Genomic DNA, 23,609 nt, shown 5'->3' with positions numbered 1-23,609 from the left:
GAGCAAATAAGAAACCGCTATGAAATCCCTAGTGCTTGGCAGTTACTAACACAATACACATGCATACCATTATCTGGTTGAGGTATTCGAATTGTTCTTCTCCTTAGTCTTTTGGAGGACATGCTAGTAGGGACACCTTGGACCAGACATAAACAGAAAGTTTTCACCATGTGCAAGATTCATTGGTTCGGTTCAACTTTTGTCGTAGCCAACAAGACGGTTCTAGAATCTATTATCTACCTTTCGAGAAAGATGGAGATCTCCAATAATAAATGTGAGAGAACTCATATGAGACTCATTTGTCCGAACACATATTGGCCAGCTTATTGCAGGTAAGTCTCCATATAATCTTTTTCATATTTTATTGTTAGGAATATTAGCAATTCTAACAATAAATTACTGAGATGAAAATCTGAGAAAATGTATCAATGAAAAAGGAAAAACGAAGGGAGAAGGAAATGAAGCCCAAAATAAAAAGAAAGGAAGAAAAAATTGACATACCAGCCAAACCACAGACGAAAAGCTAAAAAGAAAGAATAAAACGTGGACGGCAGGATTCGAACCTGCGCGGGCAAGGCCCACATGATTTCTAGTCATGCCCGATAACCACTCCGGCACGTCCACTTCATGTACGTTAGTCTGAAACAAATATATATATATACTTAATTATTAACATATACAGATTTTTTTTTTTAATTAATTAATTTATTATTTTATATACAGATTTTGAATTCCAACACTTTTCATTACATCTGCATTTTTACCACAAAGTAGGGTTTCAAAATTTGAAATATTCAAGCCAAAAAAAAAAAAATTGAGGCATAATTTAAAACTTTTTAAGAATGTGAGTTTTTTGAATATACTCTTATCTCATACCAAGGATGAGAGGTTTACAAAAAAGAAGTAAGGACTACCCAATTGTGTATCTAGAGTTCGGCTAAAAGAATCCAAAAATAATTAAGTTGTGTGATGTAAATGTAATTATGGGGATACGAAATTTTGTGCATATATTATTTTCTATTGGGAACCGAAAAGATCATTGGAATAAATAATTGAAATTAACAGAACTGAGATAACTTATATATTTTATTAGAGATTAAAAGAATTTTCTTCGACTTAATCTATAAAATTGTCATATTTCTTGAGCATGTATATGCTTTTTTAATAGTTATATTTAAAAATTATGTGATTTTCGCATGCTAAGAGACACATAAAAATTTTATAGATTGAATTTGAGTAAATTTTCCTAGCCTAATTTGAAGGAAATTTATGTCTTTTATTTATTTATTTTTTTTTTTTTCATCTAGAAACCTGAAAGATCACCAAGACTAAGAGTCTAAAACTAACTCTGATATGGTAAATTAACCAAAAAACCATCAAGGATGGTAGTTCAATGGTCCAAGGAAATTCCTAAGTAGTCAGGACTCAGAGCATGTATTAGGGCGTAGGTTCGAATATCCGCAATGGAGAATCCCCACATATGCATGCTTGATTTGTATTAGTCGTCTTGGATTTCATTGATGCCCTAATGAGAATAGGTTAGGTTATGACTCAGTCAGACTTGAAGGAGCGCTTGCAGTTCCCATCGTCTAGACTCCTCATGTGTGACTCCCGGCGGGTAGGTGTTATATTATGGTCACGCTCAGGTATAATAGCCACAATTGGTCTCCCCGACCTATAATTTTTAATTAGGAAAAAAAAAAAAGACATCCAAAACATATTACTAAAAAGAGAAAAGAAAAGAAGTCATAAACGAGAAGACACACACGTGATATTGTTTAAATCTTACAATAACAACTCACTGCATTCCCATCCCCTTGTCCTCACCTCCATTTCTACCTCCTCAGTCCGGAAAGTTATGATAGTTCACCGAAATATCAACTTTTGAATATGGCGAAATGGGTTGGGTTCGGATCCATTTTAGGAAGCGTTTCTATCTCCTCACTTTGTCAATTTGGGTCGAGAATGGAAAGGACTCCCTCAGTTCTTCTTTGTACTCTTATTAGAAAAACACTCACTAATGATGAAATTTAACTTGCTAACAAGGCGCAGAGCCACCCCTATTTGGGGAAAGGACCACCACCATCGCCAACATTCATCAACATGCACATATATATATACACAAATTTACCCCCATAACTCACGCCTACAAGAAGCTATGTGGGTTGAATGTACCTAACGAAAGAAGGAAAAAAAGAAGACATCCTCCCGAAATGTGAAGCAGCTCTTTACTCATAGAAACGAAAGAGCTCATGTAATACATTACAGTTTATGTTCAGAGAACTTCAATGCTTTTCAATATATCTTTTTTACAGATATCGGAGCTTTAAAAGATGGCAGTGTTTCATCTCTCGCCATTCAACTCCAAAGAGAACCCATCTCTTGCTTCCCTTCTCTTTTTTTCTTCAGAAAATTGCGGTTATGGCCTGCCAAACTCTCACCATTAACTGGTTGAGATATGACCATGTTCTTCAATAATATGAGGGCTAATTTTACGTCCCGAAACCAAATGAAGTCCGTAGGAAGAAGAAAGCAACTAAATTATGTTCAAATCTATTTTGGTAATGTCCCCATAAACGAAGAAATCAATACCGCAAACTAAATGAAGCCAACTCAATCTGATAATCCAAGCTCTGGTGAATAGCATGGATGCAAGACTGCTGAAGCTTAGCTCTCAGTAATGAAACAAGAGAATATGTAACATACAAACACGCTGAAGTATGCACACAGTAACTGGAATAGGAAAGCTCTGGCTTCATTTAATGATGAAACCAGTCTACATGAAATGCACTAATTTACACTACTATCTTCCAAATCAAGCTGATAAGTGTGATTCATTCAAAGGCCAACAAAAAGTTGCTTCAGGTCTAAACCAACATCGGCACACCATATATCATTATTTGAAGGAGCAAATTCATCTCATTTATCATGATGTTAATTATAGGTATACTTTGTATCGGGAAACAAGATCCAACTTCAAATAGTAACAGATTTGGTCATGTAATTGCTCCTAATAACTCAAAAGGAGGATACAACTTTCACCCAATCTTTGGCTTACATTATTTCCTGACATCATTAAACTGTTTTTTCGATAACCTAATCAGGATAGTGGTTTCCTGACACAAACGTTGTTTCTAAAGGATTCTAACACCATTTCATCTCAATATGCTAATGTATATCCTCACAAAAGACATTGTCAGTGTCAGGACAATACAAGTAAAGGAATGGGTTTTCACATCACAGTATAAATAAAAAGCAGCAAGAAATAAAAGCACCGAATGTTAACCTCAGCGTAAACCAAATATCTCTTCTGGAGGATCATACACATGCCGCTCGGGAAAGAGCTCTTCAAAATCTTGCTTGACTCTGTTTCTTAAAAGAGGGTGTGGCAGAAGTCCCTTCAACAAAATCCTGAATGGCAACTCCTCCGGTGGATCTGGAGACTTCTTCATGTCTTCAAATATGTTCATTGCATCTGCAGGAGATCCATGCCTCAAGAAGCCCCTGATAACTTCGGCATATGTTTGAGAATCAGGGAATAAATCCTCCTTTCTCATGTCTTCCCACAACTGCATCGCATCATCCATCTTTTTACATCTCGCAAGTGCAATAATCAGGTCCTTATAAAGAAAGACATCGGGCCTGTACCAGTCTTGCTTCTGTATCACCTTAAATATCTGAAAACACATTGAATTGCTAGTAAGCCCAACTGTATAGTTGTAGTTACAATAAACAACCACATAAAAATCTAATCATGAGATCATAATTAAATGGAATCAAGCATAATATGACAGATTATAATCAAAGATAATAGTCTAACCAAACTTTTTTTTTTTTTTTTTCTGGATAATGAAGAAACATAAGTTTGAACAAAATAAAGCCATATTAGAATTGCAGATATGGTTTCATATTGAGGAATGAGGATGGCAGGCAAGGGAGACTTAAGCAAGGGAACAATAAAAGATATCATTTGACATGAAGGCTGCACTGAGAGGCCTACTAAACCCAAAATGTAAACGCAAACTACCTGATTTTCAATTGATAACAATTCATTTAATACCCTCATTCAGAAACTAGTAAACACTAGGCATTAACCCAACAAAATTTAGATATTAAAAGACTGGAAAAATGGAACTAAAGAAGATATTATTCTTTAATAAAAAAAAGTGCATTTGACTGTATTTCAATGATAGAAATGCCAACTAAAAAAGCATAGGGATACCCTGCAACCACATATGCTCGAGCTAAGTTGATCATTTGAGTGGATTGATTTTATCAACGAAGCTTCCATTTGACAGGTTAAGTAAAATGATCCTCAAACATTATCAGATCAAAGCATATTAGAAGTTTCCAAGAGCTGACATTTCCTTAAAAGCATTTTATCGAACACTTGCAGGGCGTATTCACCCTACTCCTCTTCTAAGGATCTATTCTACAAAAACTACTCTTTTTCACATTGTATTAAGTAAATTCCCCATCAAGAAAATCGGTTTCAAATATCAGTGCAACAAAATGACCATATCAGTAGAGACAGAGATAGCTAAAAAAGGTGACCAATCAAGAACCCAAAAGCTTAATCTAATAGCAACCCAAATGATAATGTGAAATAGACAGCAAAATTCAAACTAAGAATCAAGACCTTGACAGCCAAAGAAACCTCTTCCTGGCGCTCAAGCTCACCGAGAACAGCAATCATATCCATCTTCAAGAGCCTCCGCACGTGGGTCTTGATGAACTTCTCAAGCGTCTCTTCGTCATCCTTAAACCTCTTCAATCCCAGTATCACAAAAAGCGCTTCTTTCCCAATCAACTTCTTGCCTCTCCAGAGGGGTCCTCTGGGCCTCCCATCATGGTACAGCCTAAAGGGAGTGCAATAATCGGCTCCTAATACCGGAAATTTGGAATTTACAGGCAATGAGGGCTCTCTAATGGGTGTTCTGGTTAGGTTCCGAAGGAGTATCGAAGCGAAAATTGGGTTTCTTAGTCTTGAAAATGCACGGGTTGCCATTGGAGTCACCAGTGTGAGTCGTGTGACCGAGTTGATCAATGAGACTAAAATAGGAGACTGAGATACACAGTAATGCACTCAACGAACACGACACTTACATTACATTGGGGAAGAAAAAGAAAGAAAAATAAACGACATTAACTTCTAAGTCAACGACATACAATTCACAGACAGAAACCAAAAGGTCCAAAACAATATACAGTTTAAAACAAACTGTTTAAACGGACCAAAAAGATGCATGGCATGACCATTTAGGGTTGGTCTGTCGTTTTGGTTTAACAGTTTTCATTATTAAAAATATAATGAAAATATGTTTTTTAAAAAGGAAAATCGCATTTAATCCCGAGGATTTCATACAATTTTAATTTAATTCTTAGGTTTTTATTTTTGACAATTAGTTACTTAGGTTTTCATACGGGTTTGAATAGGTTCCTTCGTCAACTTTTATTGTCCAATTAGTTAATGGCATGTCACGTTAGACCAATCAATTAATGTTACATAGCTCTTGTTCGGTACATCATGTGCTCTAAATATACGTTTTATGCAACACAATTACTTTAAATTATAAATATACTCTAAATAAAAAATTAAAAACATTTTTTCAAAGTGAGGTGGCAGGCCAACTTTGCCACATGGCACGTACAATTAGCACATGATATATCGAACAAGAGCTATGTGGTATTAATTGATTGTTCTGATGTGACATATTGTTAATTAATTAGATGGTATTGAGTTGATGGAGGAATGATTAAATTGAAATCGCATGAAAGCTTAAAGGACTAATATTATTTCCAGTTTCTTGAGAGTCAGATGAATATTTGAGAATTTCTATGGAATAAAAGAACAACTACGTACTAAAAGTAAGACAAGATTTTATTCAATGATAGCATCAATTTCACAATGTTATCTCCTGAAATGAGTCTGAGTTTGTTGGTGTCGTAGCCCACGCTGCATAGCATTTTGATGTAGTCTTCCGCTAAAGCTTCATACACGAGTCCTGGATTAATAGCTTTTGTTGGGTTGATTTGCCCAGATCCATAAGCAAATTCAGCATCTTTGTTTTGGGTAGAATCCATCTGGGAAGCTACATATACAGAAACATAAAACATATACATGCATTTATCTCTTGGCTAGCCATAAAAAATGCTCTGACTGCTGGAGAGAAACTGTTACAACTGGGATTTAAAGGGGTGGGTTTTTTTTTTTTCCAATGTGGCTGCAGCAAACGAGTGAAGAGACATTTAATGAAGAAATGCAATATGATGGATCCTCTTATAAGCTGGGATGATGTAATATCTGTGGGGTTGCAGCAATGGAAGAGGAAAAACTAGCTGGCTAATCTGTGCAGGCTAGTTTTTGGGGCAACAATCTATAATCTTTGGAGAAATAGAAATGAGATCCAATGGGAAGTGCGAGTTCGTGTTTTAGTAAAAGGAAAGTTCGGAAACACGGTAGGGAATGCAGATATATGCTGTAAATGGGGTATTGACAAGGAGATTCTAGCGTAGTGTTCTTTCTTTTGTCTGTGATTTTACACTTGTTTCTGCATATTGTTGTATTTGTTTAGTATGGAGCTATAGTAGGAAAGGGGTAAAGTTTTAAGTGAGGTCTGATACTTGTATAGTGTCTTGGTGACTTTGGCTTTTGCTAAAGTGAGATTCTTTAAAGATTTTTGTTAGTTGTTATAAAAAGTTCACTCATTCATCCAAAAAAACAGAAACATAAAACTTAAGGTGAAACCGACCGAGGAAGACAGCCTTTTGAAGCATTAGGTGATGATACAAAGATTACCAGTGGTCATAAGAGCAGATTTGATGGCTGAAGGAGACCAATTGGGGTGAAACGTTTTGACATATGCAGCTGCACCAGAAGCATGGGGGCAAGCCATGGAGGTTCCAGATAATATACTGTACTTAACTCTCATCTTGTCATGAGGGCTATTTGAGGGTGAAACAATAGGCGAATATGCAGCCAAGATATCTGCCCCTGGGGCACTTACATCTGGCTGCAACACATTTGAGCCCAGTATAAGCCAAATCCAATGTAATAAAATCTATGAAAGACCAAAAAGTTGTAGGTTCCAAAACCATATATCACATACCTTCATGATGTCTGGGGCAATGGGGTTCGACCCACGTGAAGAGAATGAAAGAACTTTAGAAGCATCTCCATCTTTTTTATACATGAGCAACTTGTTGAAGAAACTTATAATGCAATAGAAAAATGGAAGACCGAGAGAAAACGCGTAGTTCGGTGTTACACACCTTTATCCTCCACTAAGAAAGAGCCGAAAAGGGTTGCATCTTGTTCTTATTCTTGATAAAATGTACAATACAAAAGACTCTCATTTATATGAGAATTGGAGTAAGTAAAGCTAAGGATAAGTATGGTAATCAAATCATTAATCTGATTACAATCAATCCTTTAAAAGGTAATTATCCTGTCATGGAACCATATCATATAGTATAAGACTTTGTTTAATGCACAAAGGATAAACTGAGAGCAAAACATTACTTATTGCAAGTGAAATTTTTGCCACCTCTACAAGCACCCTTCCACTTCTTGGGGGCAGGACCAAAACCTTCATCACCAAAACTCTCTGATTCAGGCCAGATTCCACTGTCAATAACGCCAACTATGACATCACTCTCAGCAGCAGGATTCCTTTTGCTTGTCTGAGGGAAACCAATGAAGTCCCAAGATCTTATTGTGTGAAGTTGGAAAGTTGTGCTTCTGAAAACAGAGACTACTTCCTTCCTATCTGCATATCAAGTATGGAAATTTATACTATGAATCTTATGACTCAGCAACTTATATCACTCTTATAAGAAATGATATAAGAAAGTGTCTTGTGCAGCACTCACTTGCAAGCTTTTGACTTTCACTATCAGTGAGATTGGCAGCAAATCCATTGAAACTCCTTTTGTAACTTCTAATCCGGGGATTTTCTGCAAAACTAGAGAGATATGATGATTTAAGGGGAAAAAGAAAAGGAAATAGGGACCGTAGCTAGAAATATTACTTGCCCCCAACAATTTCTTGTAGTATACTTAGGTGGTTAGACAAGGGTGAGTATTCCCCTTTAGGAAGTGATCCCATGTAGACAATATAGACCTGTATCATCACCATAATCATCATCAGCAGCAGCCAGCAGCAGTTTTAGCATAAAATGTCACTTTAATGTATTTATCAATATAAAATTGGACATCATTGTAGTTTTAGTATTGATTAGACAATAGATAATATAAATTGTTTAGCAACAAAGATAACACTTTCCTTTCTATCTTCATTGGTGGCTCTGCACAATAAGCTTATGGTGAGCATGAGAATGGGAGATATGTAACAAAACAGAAGGGATCCATGATTAGCCATTTTTTCAATTGTGAAAACTGAAGAGTGGTGAATAGAAGTACTTCATATCAGTATGAAGGATTTAGAATTTCTTCTTTATTACACATTCAGATTTACTTTCCTTGGTATCAAATGCATCTTTGGAATAACAGCTTGCTGTTATTACTTGGATCCATTAAGGATGGTCCTAACTTGATAGGAAATTGTCCACAAATTTAATCATTTTAATTAATAGTCTAATACTTTCTTTTGCTTGTGGGATAAAATTCTTTCTTAATAAGTAGGGCCCAACACGTGAAATATTTAATTAAAATAGAAGATGAATTACAGAGATAGAGTTCAAACTTAATACATATACTCTAATACCAATCACTGCTTATTTCAAAAAGCTTAAAATTTTAAGAAATGCTAAATTTTATCATTTAATTAATATTCTAACAAGAAGATTGCTTTGAGCCAACCTCCATAAGGAGAACATTAACTAGATGATATTGGAAGAGATCTTGGGCTTTGCTATCTTGCAATTTCGGTGTGATATGCATATAAAGTTTGTGGATTATAAAGGAACTCTTGGGTGCAAGTTCCACATTAGTTCCTTATTAAGTAAGATTGAACTTTATAAGCTATTTTGGGAAACCCCAATTGCAACTAATCCTTAAGTCGTTACAGAAAATGCAGTAATTGGTCGAAGGTGTCAATTTGCCTTCAATTTGGCTTCTCTGCCTCTCTGGAACTCAAAAGCAGCAGCAGCTACTGCAGTCCCCCAGCTACCACCAAACACCAATATATAGCCCATTTACATGGTTAGGCTTTAGGATCCAGGATATAGGGTAGTTTACAAAGGCAACCATATGTTTAGGGTTCTAGGAATGGCCTTCTGCTACAAATTTTGCCAAATGTAAAGATCATTCCAATTAGCCCACATTTGATTGGAGGAAGCAGATGAACAGCTAGCCCCTGATATAACAAGGAAGGTCTGCATACGCTTCCACAAGAAGCATGTTTGCTATTTTACATTTTTCACAACTGAAAGATGGACCAAAGGAGTTGAAGTCTCAAGAAATAATGTATTGCATGGCCCCGAACATGTTACATGTGGCCAGCCAACCATCCTAAACATTCCAAAAGCAAATGTACACCGGTCAGCATTATCGTGCTACCACTGCAAATGAGAAGGTTGCATAACCAAGAAAAAACAGGGGAAAATCGTTGACAAGATAAGAATAATCTGTGCTGTCAGTGGGGGCAAACCTATAAAGCTATAAGCATATAGCCATTCAAAACACGCTGGGGGCATGTCTAAAAGAAGAAGCTGCTTTCAGCCTTTCATGTTCGGGGGGTAAAACCAAAATAAAACTTTTGGGAGTCGAGGGCCCGGCCTGGCCATGGGCCCTGTTCTTCTTTTTCTTTTTGTGAATTTTTTATTTTAAGAAAGAGATATTTTGGTTTTTTACAAAAATACTTAACCGATTGGGTAATTTAAAGGGCTTGGTAGAATAGCTTCCTACATTACGAGAGACCTTGTAAAGAGAGAGTTTGAGGAATAAATGTAGTTCCTCCCTCCCAAACAAACAAAAAAAAGGAAATCTCAACTTAGATAGGTTGTTAGTTGTTACGCTCCTTCTATAGGATGCGGCTTGCATGCGGTTAAAAAAATCACAACACAACAAGATCTGCGCTGAGATTTAGATGAACATATACACTTGATACATTTTTGATTTAGTAACAAATATGCACTAAAAAGCGTTGTTATCAATCTTATCTATGATGATATGACAAATTTCGATATAAAATATTGAGAAATGGTACACGAACTCCCAATTTTACACTTTCAAGTGCTTACTTCCTAATTTCGTAGTTACCACATCAACTTTCCACTGCAACATTTTTTAATCACACCTGCTCTCTCCGCAACTACAACATTAGGAAGTAAGCACTTCAAAGTTTAAGAGTGAAAGGTCATGTAGCATTTCTCTAAAATATTTAACGTTAATAATATCACTTATTAACAAAAATAATTCACAACATTGAATGTTAATATGCGAATCTTATATTTGTATTTGGGGCATAGATATACTTAATAGTCAATTTTGTAGTATTCAACCTTGAAGACCAACAATATCCTAGACAATTATCAAAAATAGACCAGCTAACAAGTACAACTTCACAAAAACCATATCATTTAACCATGTCTTGCTTATTAAGACATGCCATTCTAGTTAGTTAGTCTACAATAGCAACTTTACATCATCCAATTAGCACTTGACTGAATTTTTCTACAGCTGTTTCTAAGTGTAACAATCACATATCACTTAAATCTTTTATACTACATTAGTACATTGCAGTGAAGAGCGAGTCCCGCTACATGCCACATACACAATTCAATATAGTTTTTAAACCTTCTTGGGCAATAATGTCTTCCTTGAGCTTCCTTATTGGATCATATCACTGGATGAAGGTTCCAAACACAAGTTGGTTAGGTTAACCACTCAAAAAGAAAATCAAAATGCAATTCATTTTACTCGGAAATGGAATAAAAAATGCTTACAACGTTAAGCAGGATTTGCCACCCAAAAGGCAAAGAGGTGATCATTCAAGTATGAAGATAATTGGCAGCCATCAACAGCTCCAGAGTCAATTCAGGTTCAATGTGAAACTCAGTCTCCTTTCCGCTGGAAGGGGGGAACATTTTCACATCAGTATAATGTGATAAGGGTGGGGGTAAAGGGATTTTTGATCAAGGCTCTGGATCAATCCAACAAACAATATAAGAGCCAATTCTAGCTTTCATGAATATGTAGGACATAAATTTATAGATATTGGTGCATTTAAATTCTCTGTGATATAGTTTGACAATGCCAGCCAATGATTCATCTTCTTAACAATAACAACAAACAATATACAGAACATAATTAAAAGACATGGTGCCTGACTCGACGAAAGTATCATAATAAGAATAGTGACAAAATACAACAGGAAACCAAGTAAGAGATACTTAACAGTTAACCCTTAAATATTTTAAATTAATTTAAATCATTACAGGCAGAGAGATACTTAATTTTATAATCAAAGTATCCAAGTACTCTGAAAAAGTAACAGAATAAAAACAAGGAAAAGTTACGGATAAGTCCGACTTTTACTTGAAAATGACTGTTAGGTCTTAACACATCTATACAGGACTCCTATTTTTACATTTTTCTTTAAAAGCAAGTCCATCCATCTACATGTCTATTTCTTATGTGATCTTGACCCCATTATAGAGTTCAATTTTGGCTAATTGGGCCCTCTTCTTTAATTGATTGAGTAATTGATTTTAAACATTTTGATGTGGTTAACATATTTAAACTTATAATAATAAAAAAAAAAAGTTAAAAAATTAAAAGAGTGATAGAAGAGATATATTATTGGATGGGCTTGTTTGGAAAGAAATATGAAAATATGACTTATTAGGCTTGTAAAAAATATTTCAGAACTTCACTCAAATGTCAGAAGCATTACTAGGCAAAGCAACCATTACTTTACCTAGTAAAATGGCCTACTTTAAACCCCCCACCCACAGATTATATATGTATTGGATACAATTTAGTTCTCATGTAATACAAAACATGATGTTCATAATAAAACAAATATCTAAAACATGATTGGAAGTATATCTGAAACATCCTGGATACTCCAATATAAATAATGGATAGGTAGATGTTAGAAAATACTGAGCAGGATATCTATCAGATACACCACAAAAGTTGGGAATGACATTCTTAGACATAGAATAAGGATATTTGTAAGTAGAAGTATAGGAAGAGTTGAAAACGTCTATTATAGCAAATGTATAGCTAGGGATGCTTCTAGAGAAAAATTATTGCAAAATATTTAAAAACTCCAGAACATGTGGACATATATGTAACTTTATATATATCTCATGCATGATGTGCTCGATTATCTTATATACTAAACATAGGACTTATTGGCCCTATAAAAATGTTTTGCAACTTAATCGTCCTTTTAGGAAAAAGTAGGACCTATCTGTATTTTTACCTAAAAATTCAACTACAAGCGTATTAATCAATTATAATAAACAAGTGCTGAGAAATACATCAAAGAATCTACATTACCAGCACAACTGACACTGGTTTGCCTAAACCTGCATGCAAATGTCGAAAACATTACTAGGTAAAGCAGCCATATGTTCACCTCATAACATGGCTACTTCAAACCCTGTCCTACATTCTATCTGTATTGACTATGCATCTGATATATATTCATAATAAAACCAACAATCTAAAACATGAAACGTTTTGACTTTCAAAGCATATCTGAAACACCTTGGATACTCCAATATAAATCATGGATACACCATGGTTAGGGTGGATATTTGATACACAATATGGACTAGTATGAGAAACCATTGTCTCCAACCAAATTTCTAAAGAGGGAAAGCAAAATTCAATTTGGTAAAAGGTCAACCGCCAAAAGTGCGAGTTTTAGCACCCAACATAAATAACAGTAAATGTCTTCAGAAGTAACATACCACTTCCATTCAAAAGAATGAGTTCCAAAACCCAACTTCTCAATAACCCACTTCACAACAAAAAAAGCAATCAACTTCCAAATCAACCTAATATAAACCTCTTCATTCAGTTTTTTCCAAACCAAGAAAGTTTATCCCATCTTCAGACAGTTAGGCAAATCCTATAGTAGTGGTCAGTATTAGTTATTTATTTTAAAGAGAAAAACAAGAAACTAAAAGCCTAAAGAGGGAATTGTCAAGGTCAAACAGTTAAGCACAGAGTAAAAAGCAAAACAAAGCTACATCTTCAAACTGTATATAATTAATAACAATCGTTGATAAACACCAATGGAGTGTTGGACAAAGTGAACCCAAATAATTCAAGCAAAGGGTGGGAGGAGATGTCAAGGGATCTCATTCTTCCTCAAAAATCATCGTAACCCTTGCCTGATAACTGAACCTTATAGGATAATGACAGAGCTTTACCTCAACAGGTTGCATCAGTATTCCCTAAAAGCTTTGATATTGAAGAACAGAACAAAATATGTAATGTTACTCAAGAATGCAGTTGATGCTTGCTTTGCTAAGGGTCAAACCATATAGATAATAAGATAATTTCAACTTGAAAATGTAGGAATAAGTGATCAAAGTTCTTTCTGCCTCTTTTCATATGACAAAAGCATGAAGAAAACAGCTGAATAAAAGTAAAATTTTCCATGAAATTGGAAAAGATACACACAGACCCAACACTGCAACTAAGAACATACAAAACATGCTTTCTAATACTTGGGTTATACCGCAAAGACATTCATACTTTGAAACATATTGATACAGCAACCATGGTGTATCCATTATTTATATTGGAGTATCCAGAGGTAACACACCACTTCCATTCAAAAGAATGAGGAGTTCTTTTGAAACATATTCTGATATCAGAATAGCATATTGACACCGCAACCATGGTGCATCCAGAGGTAACCCAAGTATTGAAACATATTTTGATATCAGAATAACATCCACGCATATTGATAATACAAAAATCCATGAGTACACAATATGTTCACCAGAAAATGCCACAAAAGAAACACAAAGCTAATTGTCGAAAGAAGCAGAAAAATAAAAAAATAAAAAAAATAAAAATCAGGAAAAATCAGAAACCTGGCGAATTGAAGATGCCAATAGAAATACTTGCAGATCTTCTCTAAAATGGTTGTGCTGATCTCAGGGAAAGTCACCTCTCCATGCTGCGTTTCCGAGAAGCTCCCTATCACAAATTAATCAAAAACTAAATTGAACAAATCCCCTCCATCAATCACAAAATTTTCGTGTGGAAAACGCAGAAATTTTCTAAAAAAAAATTAAACTAGCATATGATGCAAGACAATGAGTTAGTTTTACAGGAGCGAAACGGATTAGAAAGAAACCCTAAATGTATGCGGTGAGAGAGACCTGGGGAGGTGAGCATGTTGTAGATGGTCTGGGAAACCATTGCGGCGTCCTTGTCGATCACGAACTCGAAGCCCTCGGAGCTGATCAGCTTCACCATGTCCTCCTTCTTCATCCTTTCGCTTATGCCAGAAAACCAAGCACTTGAGCTTCTCTGTCTCTCTGCGTACGTGCTGCCGTGTGCGCGGTTGAACTGATGCGAATGACAAAAGGAGATACGAATTTTGTTGCTTTTTTTATTTATTATTTATTTTTTTATTTCTTCGCTTCTAAAGTACGTGTCGTTAGATAATGATGTGGTCTGAGGAGATAGATTGCTGTTTGGGCAGGCAACGAACAATCTTCGTCTCGCGCGTGTTTCACGCTCCAAATCGTCTGTTTGGTTAAGAGGGCGTCCTATTCAGGGACCGAACTATCTATTACCGATCTTAGAGCATTTCCAGCAAAAATAAGCAAAATAACTATTGAAAAAAGTACAAATTTTTACTTTTACTTCTCATTTTTTTATATACGTTCTAATAGATTCTCTATCCTACACTTTATTTTTTTAAAATATTATTTTGTGTGAAAAAGAGTATGAAAGAAAAAGGATGAAAGAGAGTAAAAAAAAAAAAAAAAGTGGGAGAAAAAATAATAAACAAAGTTTATAGTGTGAATAGTGAATAGGCTAATCACCCTATTTACTATTCATGTTAAATAAAAAAAAGGTTAAGTTACCTATTTTGCTGGAGATGAAAAAGCACACATAATAATCAAAATTTGACTATTATTCAAAATTGGGCTATTCTTTACGTTTTGCGCCATTGGATTATGCTATGCATTGTTGTCTTGACACTTATGTAAATTTTACCCTATTCATAACCTTTTTTTTTTTAAAAAAAAAAAAAATGTAAATGCAATTGGTAACTTGAAATTGAATATAAAGAAAAATTATATCTATCCCTTTTCAAATTACACATAATTCACGATTACTCTAAACTTTAAAAAGTAATAACAGACATTCTCAAATCTCTTAGATATTTATATTTTGCTCCGTTTACCGGTTAATTTGAACAAAAAACGCAACGAAATCTTGCATTGTAATGATGTGTTTGTCGAGTCCCGGCACCTTTTATTAAACTTATGAAAGATATTCAAGACTTTCAATCATTGTGTTTTTGCTAATCATTATTGAAAATAATACATACTTCACATGGGGTGGATATACACATGATAACATGAACCTACCTATAATATCAATCATCCAATCATGGAACCAACTAACTATAAACAAAAGACAAAAACCCAAAAATAAAAAGGTTTGCGGATTCTTCATCATCATAAGAAAAATTATCTCCAAAAGATGATGATACACGTTTTGTACCGAAACTTTTGTGTAAGAACGAAGGAAGAACATAGTGGTGTGGTGTGGTGGGCGTGTTTGACTCTTGAGGGAGAGATCCAACTGCCAAAAGCATACAAACAAAAGAAAGGCAGAATAGAATAAGGGGCGTGGATTCGTGGGATCACACACATCACGACATAAAATAACACGAGCCAACACAACGTCCAGTCATCCACTGCATACCACACCTGTCAGCCTGTCATTGTCAATGCCAACGCCATCTCCCAGATTCGACAGTTTCCCCCTTAAACACGACGTCGTTTTTCCTTCTGCCAAACACCATCTCTTAAATTTACATCTGTTTAAATGGACTGGAATTCTCTATTATTAGACTGGTTAAAATTTTATAAAAATTCATGCAGTTTAACAGAAAGGTTACGAGGCTTATCTCTCTCAAGCAAATAGGCATTGTATTTTAGGTTGTCTATGTAAGGTTACGTTTGAGATTGCGATTTCGTAAAAATAATTTACGTTTTTAAAATATCTCGTAAAATATAAAGCGTTTGACATTCTGATTTAAAAAACACTTAATCTAAATATAGGAAAAAAAAATTTGCGATTTTAATAGACAGGCTAGATGGTGCTTATTTGAAAATACAGGAATTTAAACCAAAATTATGATTTCGCATGATAAATATTTGATAAAAAAGTTGTTTTTAACATGTTTTACCAACGCTAATACGATTTAAAAAAAATAGCGATTTCAAAAACGTAATTTTTAAAAACACAATTTTTAAAATCGCATTTATTAAAACTGTAACACCAAACAAACCCTAAGTCTCGGCAATAGATGTGGTATGAACCCATTTTTAGTAAAACTATGCGTTTTAACTTGCTATCACCAAATCAGTTTCATTCCCCCAAAGCGTATAAAGTCGCTCAATAATTTTGAGATAGAATTAGTGAGCATGTTGTTTACTTAAATAGAACGGTAAAAGAAGTAGATAAATAAAATAAAGAGTTCTCTATAGCTGTTTTGAAAAAGTTGATAGTTAAAATAAAAAATTATGATTTATTTAATTAAAATAAAGAGTAAATTTGTTGACCAAATATTTGGGACTGTAATTTTAATAAGTACGATTTTTAAAAATTTTATTTTTGAAATCATTATTTTTAAAAATCGTAAAGGTGTTTGGTAAAATATGTTAAAAAATATTTTTTTATTAAATATTTATTATGAGAAATCGTGATTTTGGTTTTAATTGACGCTTTTTCAAATAAGTACCTCCTAGTCTGTTTATAAAAATCGCAGATCTTTTTTTTTTTTCCTATTTTAAATTAAATATTTTTTAAATCATAATGTCAAACGCCTTATATTTTACGATATCTTTTAAAAATATAAATTATTCTTATAAAATCAGAATCCCAGGTTCTTAAATACTACAAGGTTTAGAGCTGAATTAAGAAAGAAAAAAAAAAATTTGTCCCTTAAAAAATATTCGAAAATATTATTATTATTATTTTTTTAAAAAAAAGAATAAAAGAATAAAATCTATAGCTATATATATACAAATAAATGGACGTTTCGGAAGCTCTCGTATCGGTTACTCCGTTTCCTTTTACAATCAGTCAATCATTACCGAAAATATTTAAAAAGAAAAAGAAAAACGTTCGTTTCAGAATTCAGAAGCTCAATCGGAGACTCGCGCAAACTCTTGGGATCTCAATTCTCAATCTCTTCTCGGATCTATCTGTCTTCGGGTAAGACTCGCCAGATCTCTGTGCAATTGAGCGTGTGTATGTATGTTTTCTCTGTGTGTATGCATGTATGTATGTGTATGGATGTATGTGGATGTGAAATAGGGTCTGAGAGATAGAGGAGGAGGAGATGGCGCATAGAGTGGACCACGAGTACGACTACCTCTTCAAGATCGTGTTGATCGGAGACTCAGGCGTCGGCAAGTCCAACATTCTCTCCAGGTTCACGCGCAACGAGTTCTGCTTGGAGTCCAAGTCCACCATCGGCGTCGAGTTCGCCACCAGAACTCTCCAGGCAAGCGCCTCTTTTTTGCTTTATCATCGAGCTTTTTGGTTTTCGCTCAAAATTAGTGCCATTTGTCGGTTCGATCTGTGTTTCAACCGTTCAAATATGTTTTATGTCATATTGTTCTTTCATGATGCAGACGTGATTTTTGTTTTATGATAAGAAATTGGATTTTAGTAGTAATTTTTGTTTTACAATTGTTCGTAGGAAGATTCAGAAATTGATTTTTCAAAAGATAGGAACATGATTAGCAATTCGAGGGGTGTGAGTCTGTTCATTGGAAACATTGTTTCTACGAATACGTTTTGATGGCAGTTGCTGTGGATGGGATTTTTTATGGCAAAAATATCATAATCTATGAGGAAGGAGAGATCTCGATCCTGTAGTTTATATTGTTGAAGTATTTGTAAAGACCACCAAATATGCATATCTGTGTTTTAGTTTTTTGTGTAATGAGTTACAAAATTTCATTACTGAGCGCCACAATGATATGCAACCCGTGTACATGTTGAAATATACCAAAGACTTAGTTTTTTTTCTTTTTTGGTCATACTGTGCTGAAAAAGGAACTTTTCTATTTTAATATTGAGTTTTGTAATCAAAAGATTATTCTTTGAGAAAAGTACCTACTGAGTGCTTCAAGCTAGCTTAACGGTCACTTCTCCACTTTTTGAGTATTCTGATATAGAGACTATTGGTTGGTTAAGGATGCAGCTCATGGTTATGTATTCCAAAATCTTTCTCACGTCTTCCTTTTCAGCCTTTTTGATTGTTGATGGAGGGGTTGGTGTTTGTGTTGGTTCCTGGCGTTGGAGATGGAGGTGTTTAGAGGGCGATGGTGTTGGTTAGTTGTGTGGTGGATTTGGGTGTAGATGGGTTTGGTGAAGTGCAGTTGTGCGACCATCCCGAGTATCGACGGCTGACTGGTGCTGTCAGTTTTTTAACATGGAATGGCACTAACCCTCGGGATGTTGGAAACCGACTAACATTGGTCAATTTCTGGTTGTGTATTCAAATCTTATGCCTACCCTTGGTGGCAACTTAAATAATTGAGGACAAAGTTCCTATTGTAATTTGAATGGCATATACCGTCATCCTCTCAGTAGAAAACTTTGGTAGTCTGGGTATAATTTACACCTTGCTTTATGGGTTTTGTGATATAAAGTAGATGGCTGTACATCTGTTGGAAAAATTCCATGGGTTTCAAATCTACTTTTATATTTGTTCTTTCTTGTATATCACATAGATCAATACTTTTGTTTTTGAATGGTCATTTTACTTTGACACTTTGGGGCACTTTTATGGACAGTTGGTTTTCGACTTAACGCTCATACGTATGGTCTACATTTTGAGATATAGGTGGAGGGAAAGACGGTCAAGGCACAGATCTGGGATACAGCCGGTCAGGAGCGCTACCGTGCTATCACTAGCGCTTACTATAGAGGAGCTGTTGGGGCGCTGCTCGTCTTTGACATAACCAAGAGGCAAACTTTTGACAATGTCCAGAGGTGGCTCCGGGAATTGAGGGACCATGCAGATTCTAATATTGTCATCATGATGGTGGGAAATAAGTCTGACTTGAATCATCTTAGAGCTGTTTCAGAGGAAGATGGTCAGGCCTTGGCTGAGAGGGAAGGGCTCTCATTTCTTGAGACATCAGCTTTAGAAGCAACAAACATTGAAAAGGCATTCCAGACCATTTTGACAGAGATCTACCAAATCATAAGCAAAAAAGCATTAGCAGCTCAGGAAGCAACCGCCAGTACAACTGTTCCTGGTCAAGGAACCACTATTAATGTTTCTGAATCATCAGGGAATGTGAAGAAAAGTTGCTGTTCTACTTGAAGCGACATTTTATGGCAGGAGGAAAAGATTTGCAGTCAGACAGGCCATTTTCATATCCTATAAATTTCCCTTTATCTTCTTTTTTTTTTTTTTTTTTTGGTGAGAGAGAGAGAGACATGTGTAGAGTATATTTTTACTTCAACTGAGTTGTGATAAGGGAATTGTGAACGTTGAAAACAACAGAGCCGTTAGTTCTTTTGGAGGATCTGCTTTCCTTTGCTCTATTCTTTTACGATGCTTTCAAAATTGAAACTCACTGAAATTCGGGGTGTTGTGTTGATCTTGGAAATAGTGGGGTAGAACAGGCTTTGTAAGTTTAGTTTTTCTTTTGGAGTTTGCTTGTTGAGTTACTTCCTAACTTGTAATGAAAAGCTTGTTACCTTTTTGACATTTCCTTAAAATTCTTTTCTTCTACGCCATCCCTCTTGCATTTTCTTGTCTTTCCTTTCCTTGCTGCCTGTCCATTTCTGAAAATCTTTTGGTGGTAGCATTGCACGCTTTGGTCCAAATACCTAGCATTGGCCATCCATTTTCTTAAAGAGCCTCCATTGTTAATGTTTTCTAGAATGCGTTTTTCTTTTTTTTAATTTTACTATTTTATTTAAATATTATTTTTCTACAATTTCTTTATTCTAGAGGAGAGAAAATGATATAAATTTTTTTTTTAAAAAAAAATGCTTTGTTTATACCTTTGGTAAGTAAACGGTGTCCACCAAATTTAGTGAGTACCGTAACTGTTCACCAAATGTTTATCCAAATTGCTGAGTTGGATACAACTCCTTCTACTCCCATTTTAGCATTCTGTCTAGCCACCCCAAAAAAAAAAAAAAAAACTAACTAACTAAAACTAAAACTTTGGCTGGTCCTATTTCTTTAACTTTTAAATTTCTAAAATATAACGTTTAATTTGTCCAAATTGAATATACTTCTGGTGGGGTGAGGGCCCAGGCCATTTGGATGGGAAGCATATGGGGAGAAATGAAATAAAAAGGAATGGTGAGAAGTGTGAACCCATCATTCTCTTGTTTGAAAGTTGTTTTCAAATGAAAGGAAAATGGTGGAATTCCTTTTTCTGAGTTCCACCCAAAGTGGGTAGAATCAATAGGGAATTTGATTAAAAACAAAAGATTTAATAGTCAAATCCTTTCAATTTTCTCTTTATGCTAAAAGCATTCAAATTGTAAAGATAATAAATATCTCCATCCACTACTTCTCAATTCATCATTTTCATTTGATTCCATTCCTTTTTCAACTCCCTAACACATTCAGGGCTTGGGAGAGGGCTTAAAATCCCACCCAAAAAAAGAAAAATGCACAAAAAGAAAGATAGCCTGACTGATTAAGCAGCACTATGAATATTCTACTCAATTTGTACAGTTACATGATGTATTCCATATGTTTTTTCACAGAAATCTTTGATCTTGCAAATTAAATCACTAGAGCAGACTAGAGGTTCAGCTGTAACATGGCAAGATAATACAATTTTCCCTACAGTTAAGGCCCAAACATGTAGGTCATGAATCTCCTGAACTCCTTTTATACACCTGAGGCTATTTTCCAGCTCTTGAATATCAATCTCACTTGGAGTCTTCTCCATCAATATGCCATATATATCTCTAAGCATGGGCAGAGTAGTGCTTAAAGCAAGAACAGCAAATATAAGAGTGCAGATCAGATCAACCACTAACCATTTTGGTTTTGCCCATATGATGGCTCCAGCAATCATCACCCCTACAGACTGAATCAAATCAGTCATGACATGAAGGTAAGCCCCTTGAAGATTTATGTTAAAAAATTTCGCCTTTTCGGGAGAATATGACACCAAACTAGTCTTCTCTTCAGTTGTTGCAGATACCTCCTCTCTTTCATGATCATGATCCACATGTCCACAGGCATGATGCTTGTGGTGTTGGTGATGGTGGTGGTGGTCATGATTGTGACCAAGCCATGCAACCATCAGACAGTTAACAATAAATCCGAATGCTGCAACCACAAACATGAGTTTCCCATCCACCTTTGCGCGTTTGTGAAAAATTCTGTCGATGGCTTCGTAAATTAAGATTCCAGAGATTAGCCATATGAGCTGCACGGATAGAAGGGCGCCCAAAACCTCAAGACGATTGTATCCAAAAGACTGGCGAGACGTTGCCTCCCAACCAGAAGCCCATACCGTGAAGAGAGAGATAGAGAAACCAGCAACATCAGAGAGTAAGTGGGCTGCATCTGTGATAACTGCAAGGCTGTTCGCTTTAAAACCACCAACAATCTCTACTCCCATGACTAGGGAATAGAAAATTATTAGTCCACATAGTTTTATTGCCGACTTTGATCGTTGTTCTGACTCCAAAGTACTAATTTCTTGTTTGGAGAAAGCACAAAGAGATTTGCAAGATAACTTCAACGGCATGGCATGAACATCAATTTTTTCAGGGACTACTCCAGTCTCAATTTCCAGATTGGGACTTGTTCCCAACATGGGTTCTTCCTCTTGCACCATCTGCTTCAACAAACTGATGGATTCATTTCGTGAAAGAAATATAGCAAATACAAAACAGATAGACTCAATAATACGATTCTTTGGCTTAAAAAATAAGCTGTATGTCATACGTAATGTCACCAACAATATGACTTCAAAAGGCATTTAAATAAATGAGGAAAAGAAAAGGACCACTAGGGACCCGATTAGGACACCGCCATGACTCGGTCAGGACCCAACACGGAATCAAGCCGTGACATTTTCGTAATTTAAAATTTAATATGATTGAATTAAAATATATATTAAAAAAAATTGTGATTTTCCATACGCGCCAAACACCGTAAAATGTTTTCCTCGGAAATTTTCAAGGAGAATACTTGCAAAAGCATTTTACGTTCCTAAGTTATAAAAACAATCAAATGAAGGCATGCAATAAAAAGGCTGAGAGGCAGCCAGTAAATGACACTAAAAAGCAAGAAACTTTAAATTGAAGCAAAAATCTAGAGTGATTTCTCTAAGCAACCTAGCTGATGACTTTATCAACTACTCATTTAACCCAAAAATTGATTGTTTCTTCAGCACTATTTTACAGTACAGAACTACAGATTGCTTTGCCAATACTATGAAAACTTAAAACAGGGGTCAGTTGACAATTCAAAAGATGCAACCATCCAGCCCAGTCTGGGTCAATAAAACTGATGAAAACTTGAACATGCAATAATAGGTATTTGCAAAATTCATAGATGAGGATCCATAGCTAACAACAATTCGATTGGATTAAGGCAAGGCTTAGTTGATTTGAGTAGGCATAATTGTAACAGGAAAAGCACCAAACACTGCAACACCCCCTCACCAAAAAATAAAGAAATGTTCATCATCATGGCCAACCATGATTCTTAATAAAGCAAAGTATGAAATTCAACATAAATCACAAAAAAAAGAAGAAGAAAAAAACAAAATTCGACATACCCATTTAAGAATCACAGCAAATAATTCCTAAGAACTGTAAATCAAAACAAAAACTAGGGATCAAAGGGGAGTGATAGATGTACCTCAGAAACAGAGAAGAGCAAAGAGGAAGCTCGTATGGGGCACACTCTTAGGATTTCAATGGATCAATAAATAGGGAAAGAATCAAACGGATTCAATTGGCAAGAAGCACGCCTGTTAAAAGAGAAGAACAATTGGCAGAGGACACACATGGAAACACACAAAACACAGACCATCTTTCCACGATTCCCATGTTGGGTTTCCGCATGATCAATGCTTCAGTTCTTCTTAACGCCTAAAAGAGAAATCTTTTTCCTAACACGAGCAGGTCATGAGCTTCAAAGCTCTGGCCTTGTTGTTGGAGCCCCTCTCTCTCCCTTAAACGTGTTCCTCACGTTCCAGAGCCACCAACTTTAACCGAAAAACATTTTCAGCATGACCCATTGACCCTAAACTCGGCTGGATTCGACATTCTGCTTTACCAACCAAGTTGTCCGAAGATCATCGATGCCTCTCGTGGATTTAGACGAAGAATACAAAACAAAAGAAAATAAAGAGAAAAAGACGAATGTTGAGGAGTTCAACGCCCACGCGCTGTTCAGCGCTTGACAAAACTGT

General features: G+C 35.5%; 5 protein-coding genes and 1 non-coding gene across 6 annotated transcripts; 1 reads left to right on the top strand and 5 right to left on the bottom strand.

The window, feature by feature from the left end:
- Positions 1–542: 542 nt before the first annotated feature.
- TRNAS-AGA (transfer RNA serine (anticodon AGA)) lies at positions 543–624 on the bottom strand. The gene has a single exon. It is a non-coding gene; the product is annotated as a tRNA-Ser (tRNA).
- A 2,271-nt stretch (positions 625–2,895) lies between these two features.
- Positions 2,896–5,127, bottom strand: LOC132164236 (protein THYLAKOID ASSEMBLY 8-like, chloroplastic). The gene is made up of 2 exons (XM_059574702.1): positions 4,640–5,127; positions 2,896–3,677 (listed from the first exon to the last, which is right to left on the bottom strand). Exons 1-2 carry the CDS (start codon positions 5,006–5,008, stop codon positions 3,288–3,290), a joined length of 759 nt encoding a protein of 252 aa, XP_059430685.1. The 5' UTR covers positions 5,009–5,127; the 3' UTR covers positions 2,896–3,287.
- A 735-nt stretch (positions 5,128–5,862) lies between these two features.
- On the bottom strand, positions 5,863–7,193 carry LOC132163105 (subtilisin-like protease SBT4.3). The gene is made up of 3 exons (XM_059573303.1): positions 7,110–7,193; positions 6,800–7,013; positions 5,863–6,092 (listed from the first exon to the last, which is right to left on the bottom strand). The coding sequence occupies exons 1-3, from the start codon at positions 7,191–7,193 to the stop codon at positions 5,863–5,865; spliced, it is 528 nt and encodes a 175-aa protein (XP_059429286.1).
- A 3,329-nt stretch (positions 7,194–10,522) lies between these two features.
- Positions 10,523–14,522, bottom strand: LOC132163934 (uncharacterized). Its single transcript, XM_059574315.1, has 4 exons — positions 14,316–14,522; positions 14,025–14,130; positions 10,908–11,031; positions 10,523–10,807 (listed from the first exon to the last, which is right to left on the bottom strand). Exons 1-3 carry the CDS (start codon positions 14,425–14,427, stop codon positions 10,953–10,955), a joined length of 297 nt encoding a protein of 98 aa, XP_059430298.1. The 5' UTR covers positions 14,428–14,522; the 3' UTR covers positions 10,523–10,807; positions 10,908–10,952.
- Positions 14,523–17,237: 2,715 nt separating this feature from the next.
- On the top strand, positions 17,238–19,937 carry LOC132163535 (ras-related protein Rab11C). The gene is made up of 3 exons (XM_059573853.1): positions 17,238–17,397; positions 17,500–17,689; positions 19,040–19,937. The coding sequence occupies exons 2-3, from the start codon at positions 17,525–17,527 to the stop codon at positions 19,523–19,525; spliced, it is 651 nt and encodes a 216-aa protein (XP_059429836.1). The 5' UTR covers positions 17,238–17,397; positions 17,500–17,524; the 3' UTR covers positions 19,526–19,937.
- Positions 19,938–20,861: 924 nt separating this feature from the next.
- LOC132163294 (metal tolerance protein B) lies at positions 20,862–23,603 on the bottom strand. Its single transcript, XM_059573526.1, has 2 exons — positions 23,054–23,603; positions 20,862–22,022 (listed from the first exon to the last, which is right to left on the bottom strand). The coding sequence occupies exon 2, from the start codon at positions 22,020–22,022 to the stop codon at positions 20,886–20,888; it is 1,137 nt and encodes a 378-aa protein (XP_059429509.1). The 5' UTR covers positions 23,054–23,603; the 3' UTR covers positions 20,862–20,885.
- Between the last annotated feature and the right edge of the window lie 6 nt (positions 23,604–23,609).

The sequence above is a fragment of the Corylus avellana genome, chromosome ca10, assembly GCF_901000735.1.
Source record: "Corylus avellana chromosome ca10, CavTom2PMs-1.0".
Taxonomy (NCBI): domain Eukaryota; kingdom Viridiplantae; phylum Streptophyta; class Magnoliopsida; order Fagales; family Betulaceae; genus Corylus; species Corylus avellana.
This window is presented reverse-complemented; position numbering and strand designations above follow the sequence as displayed.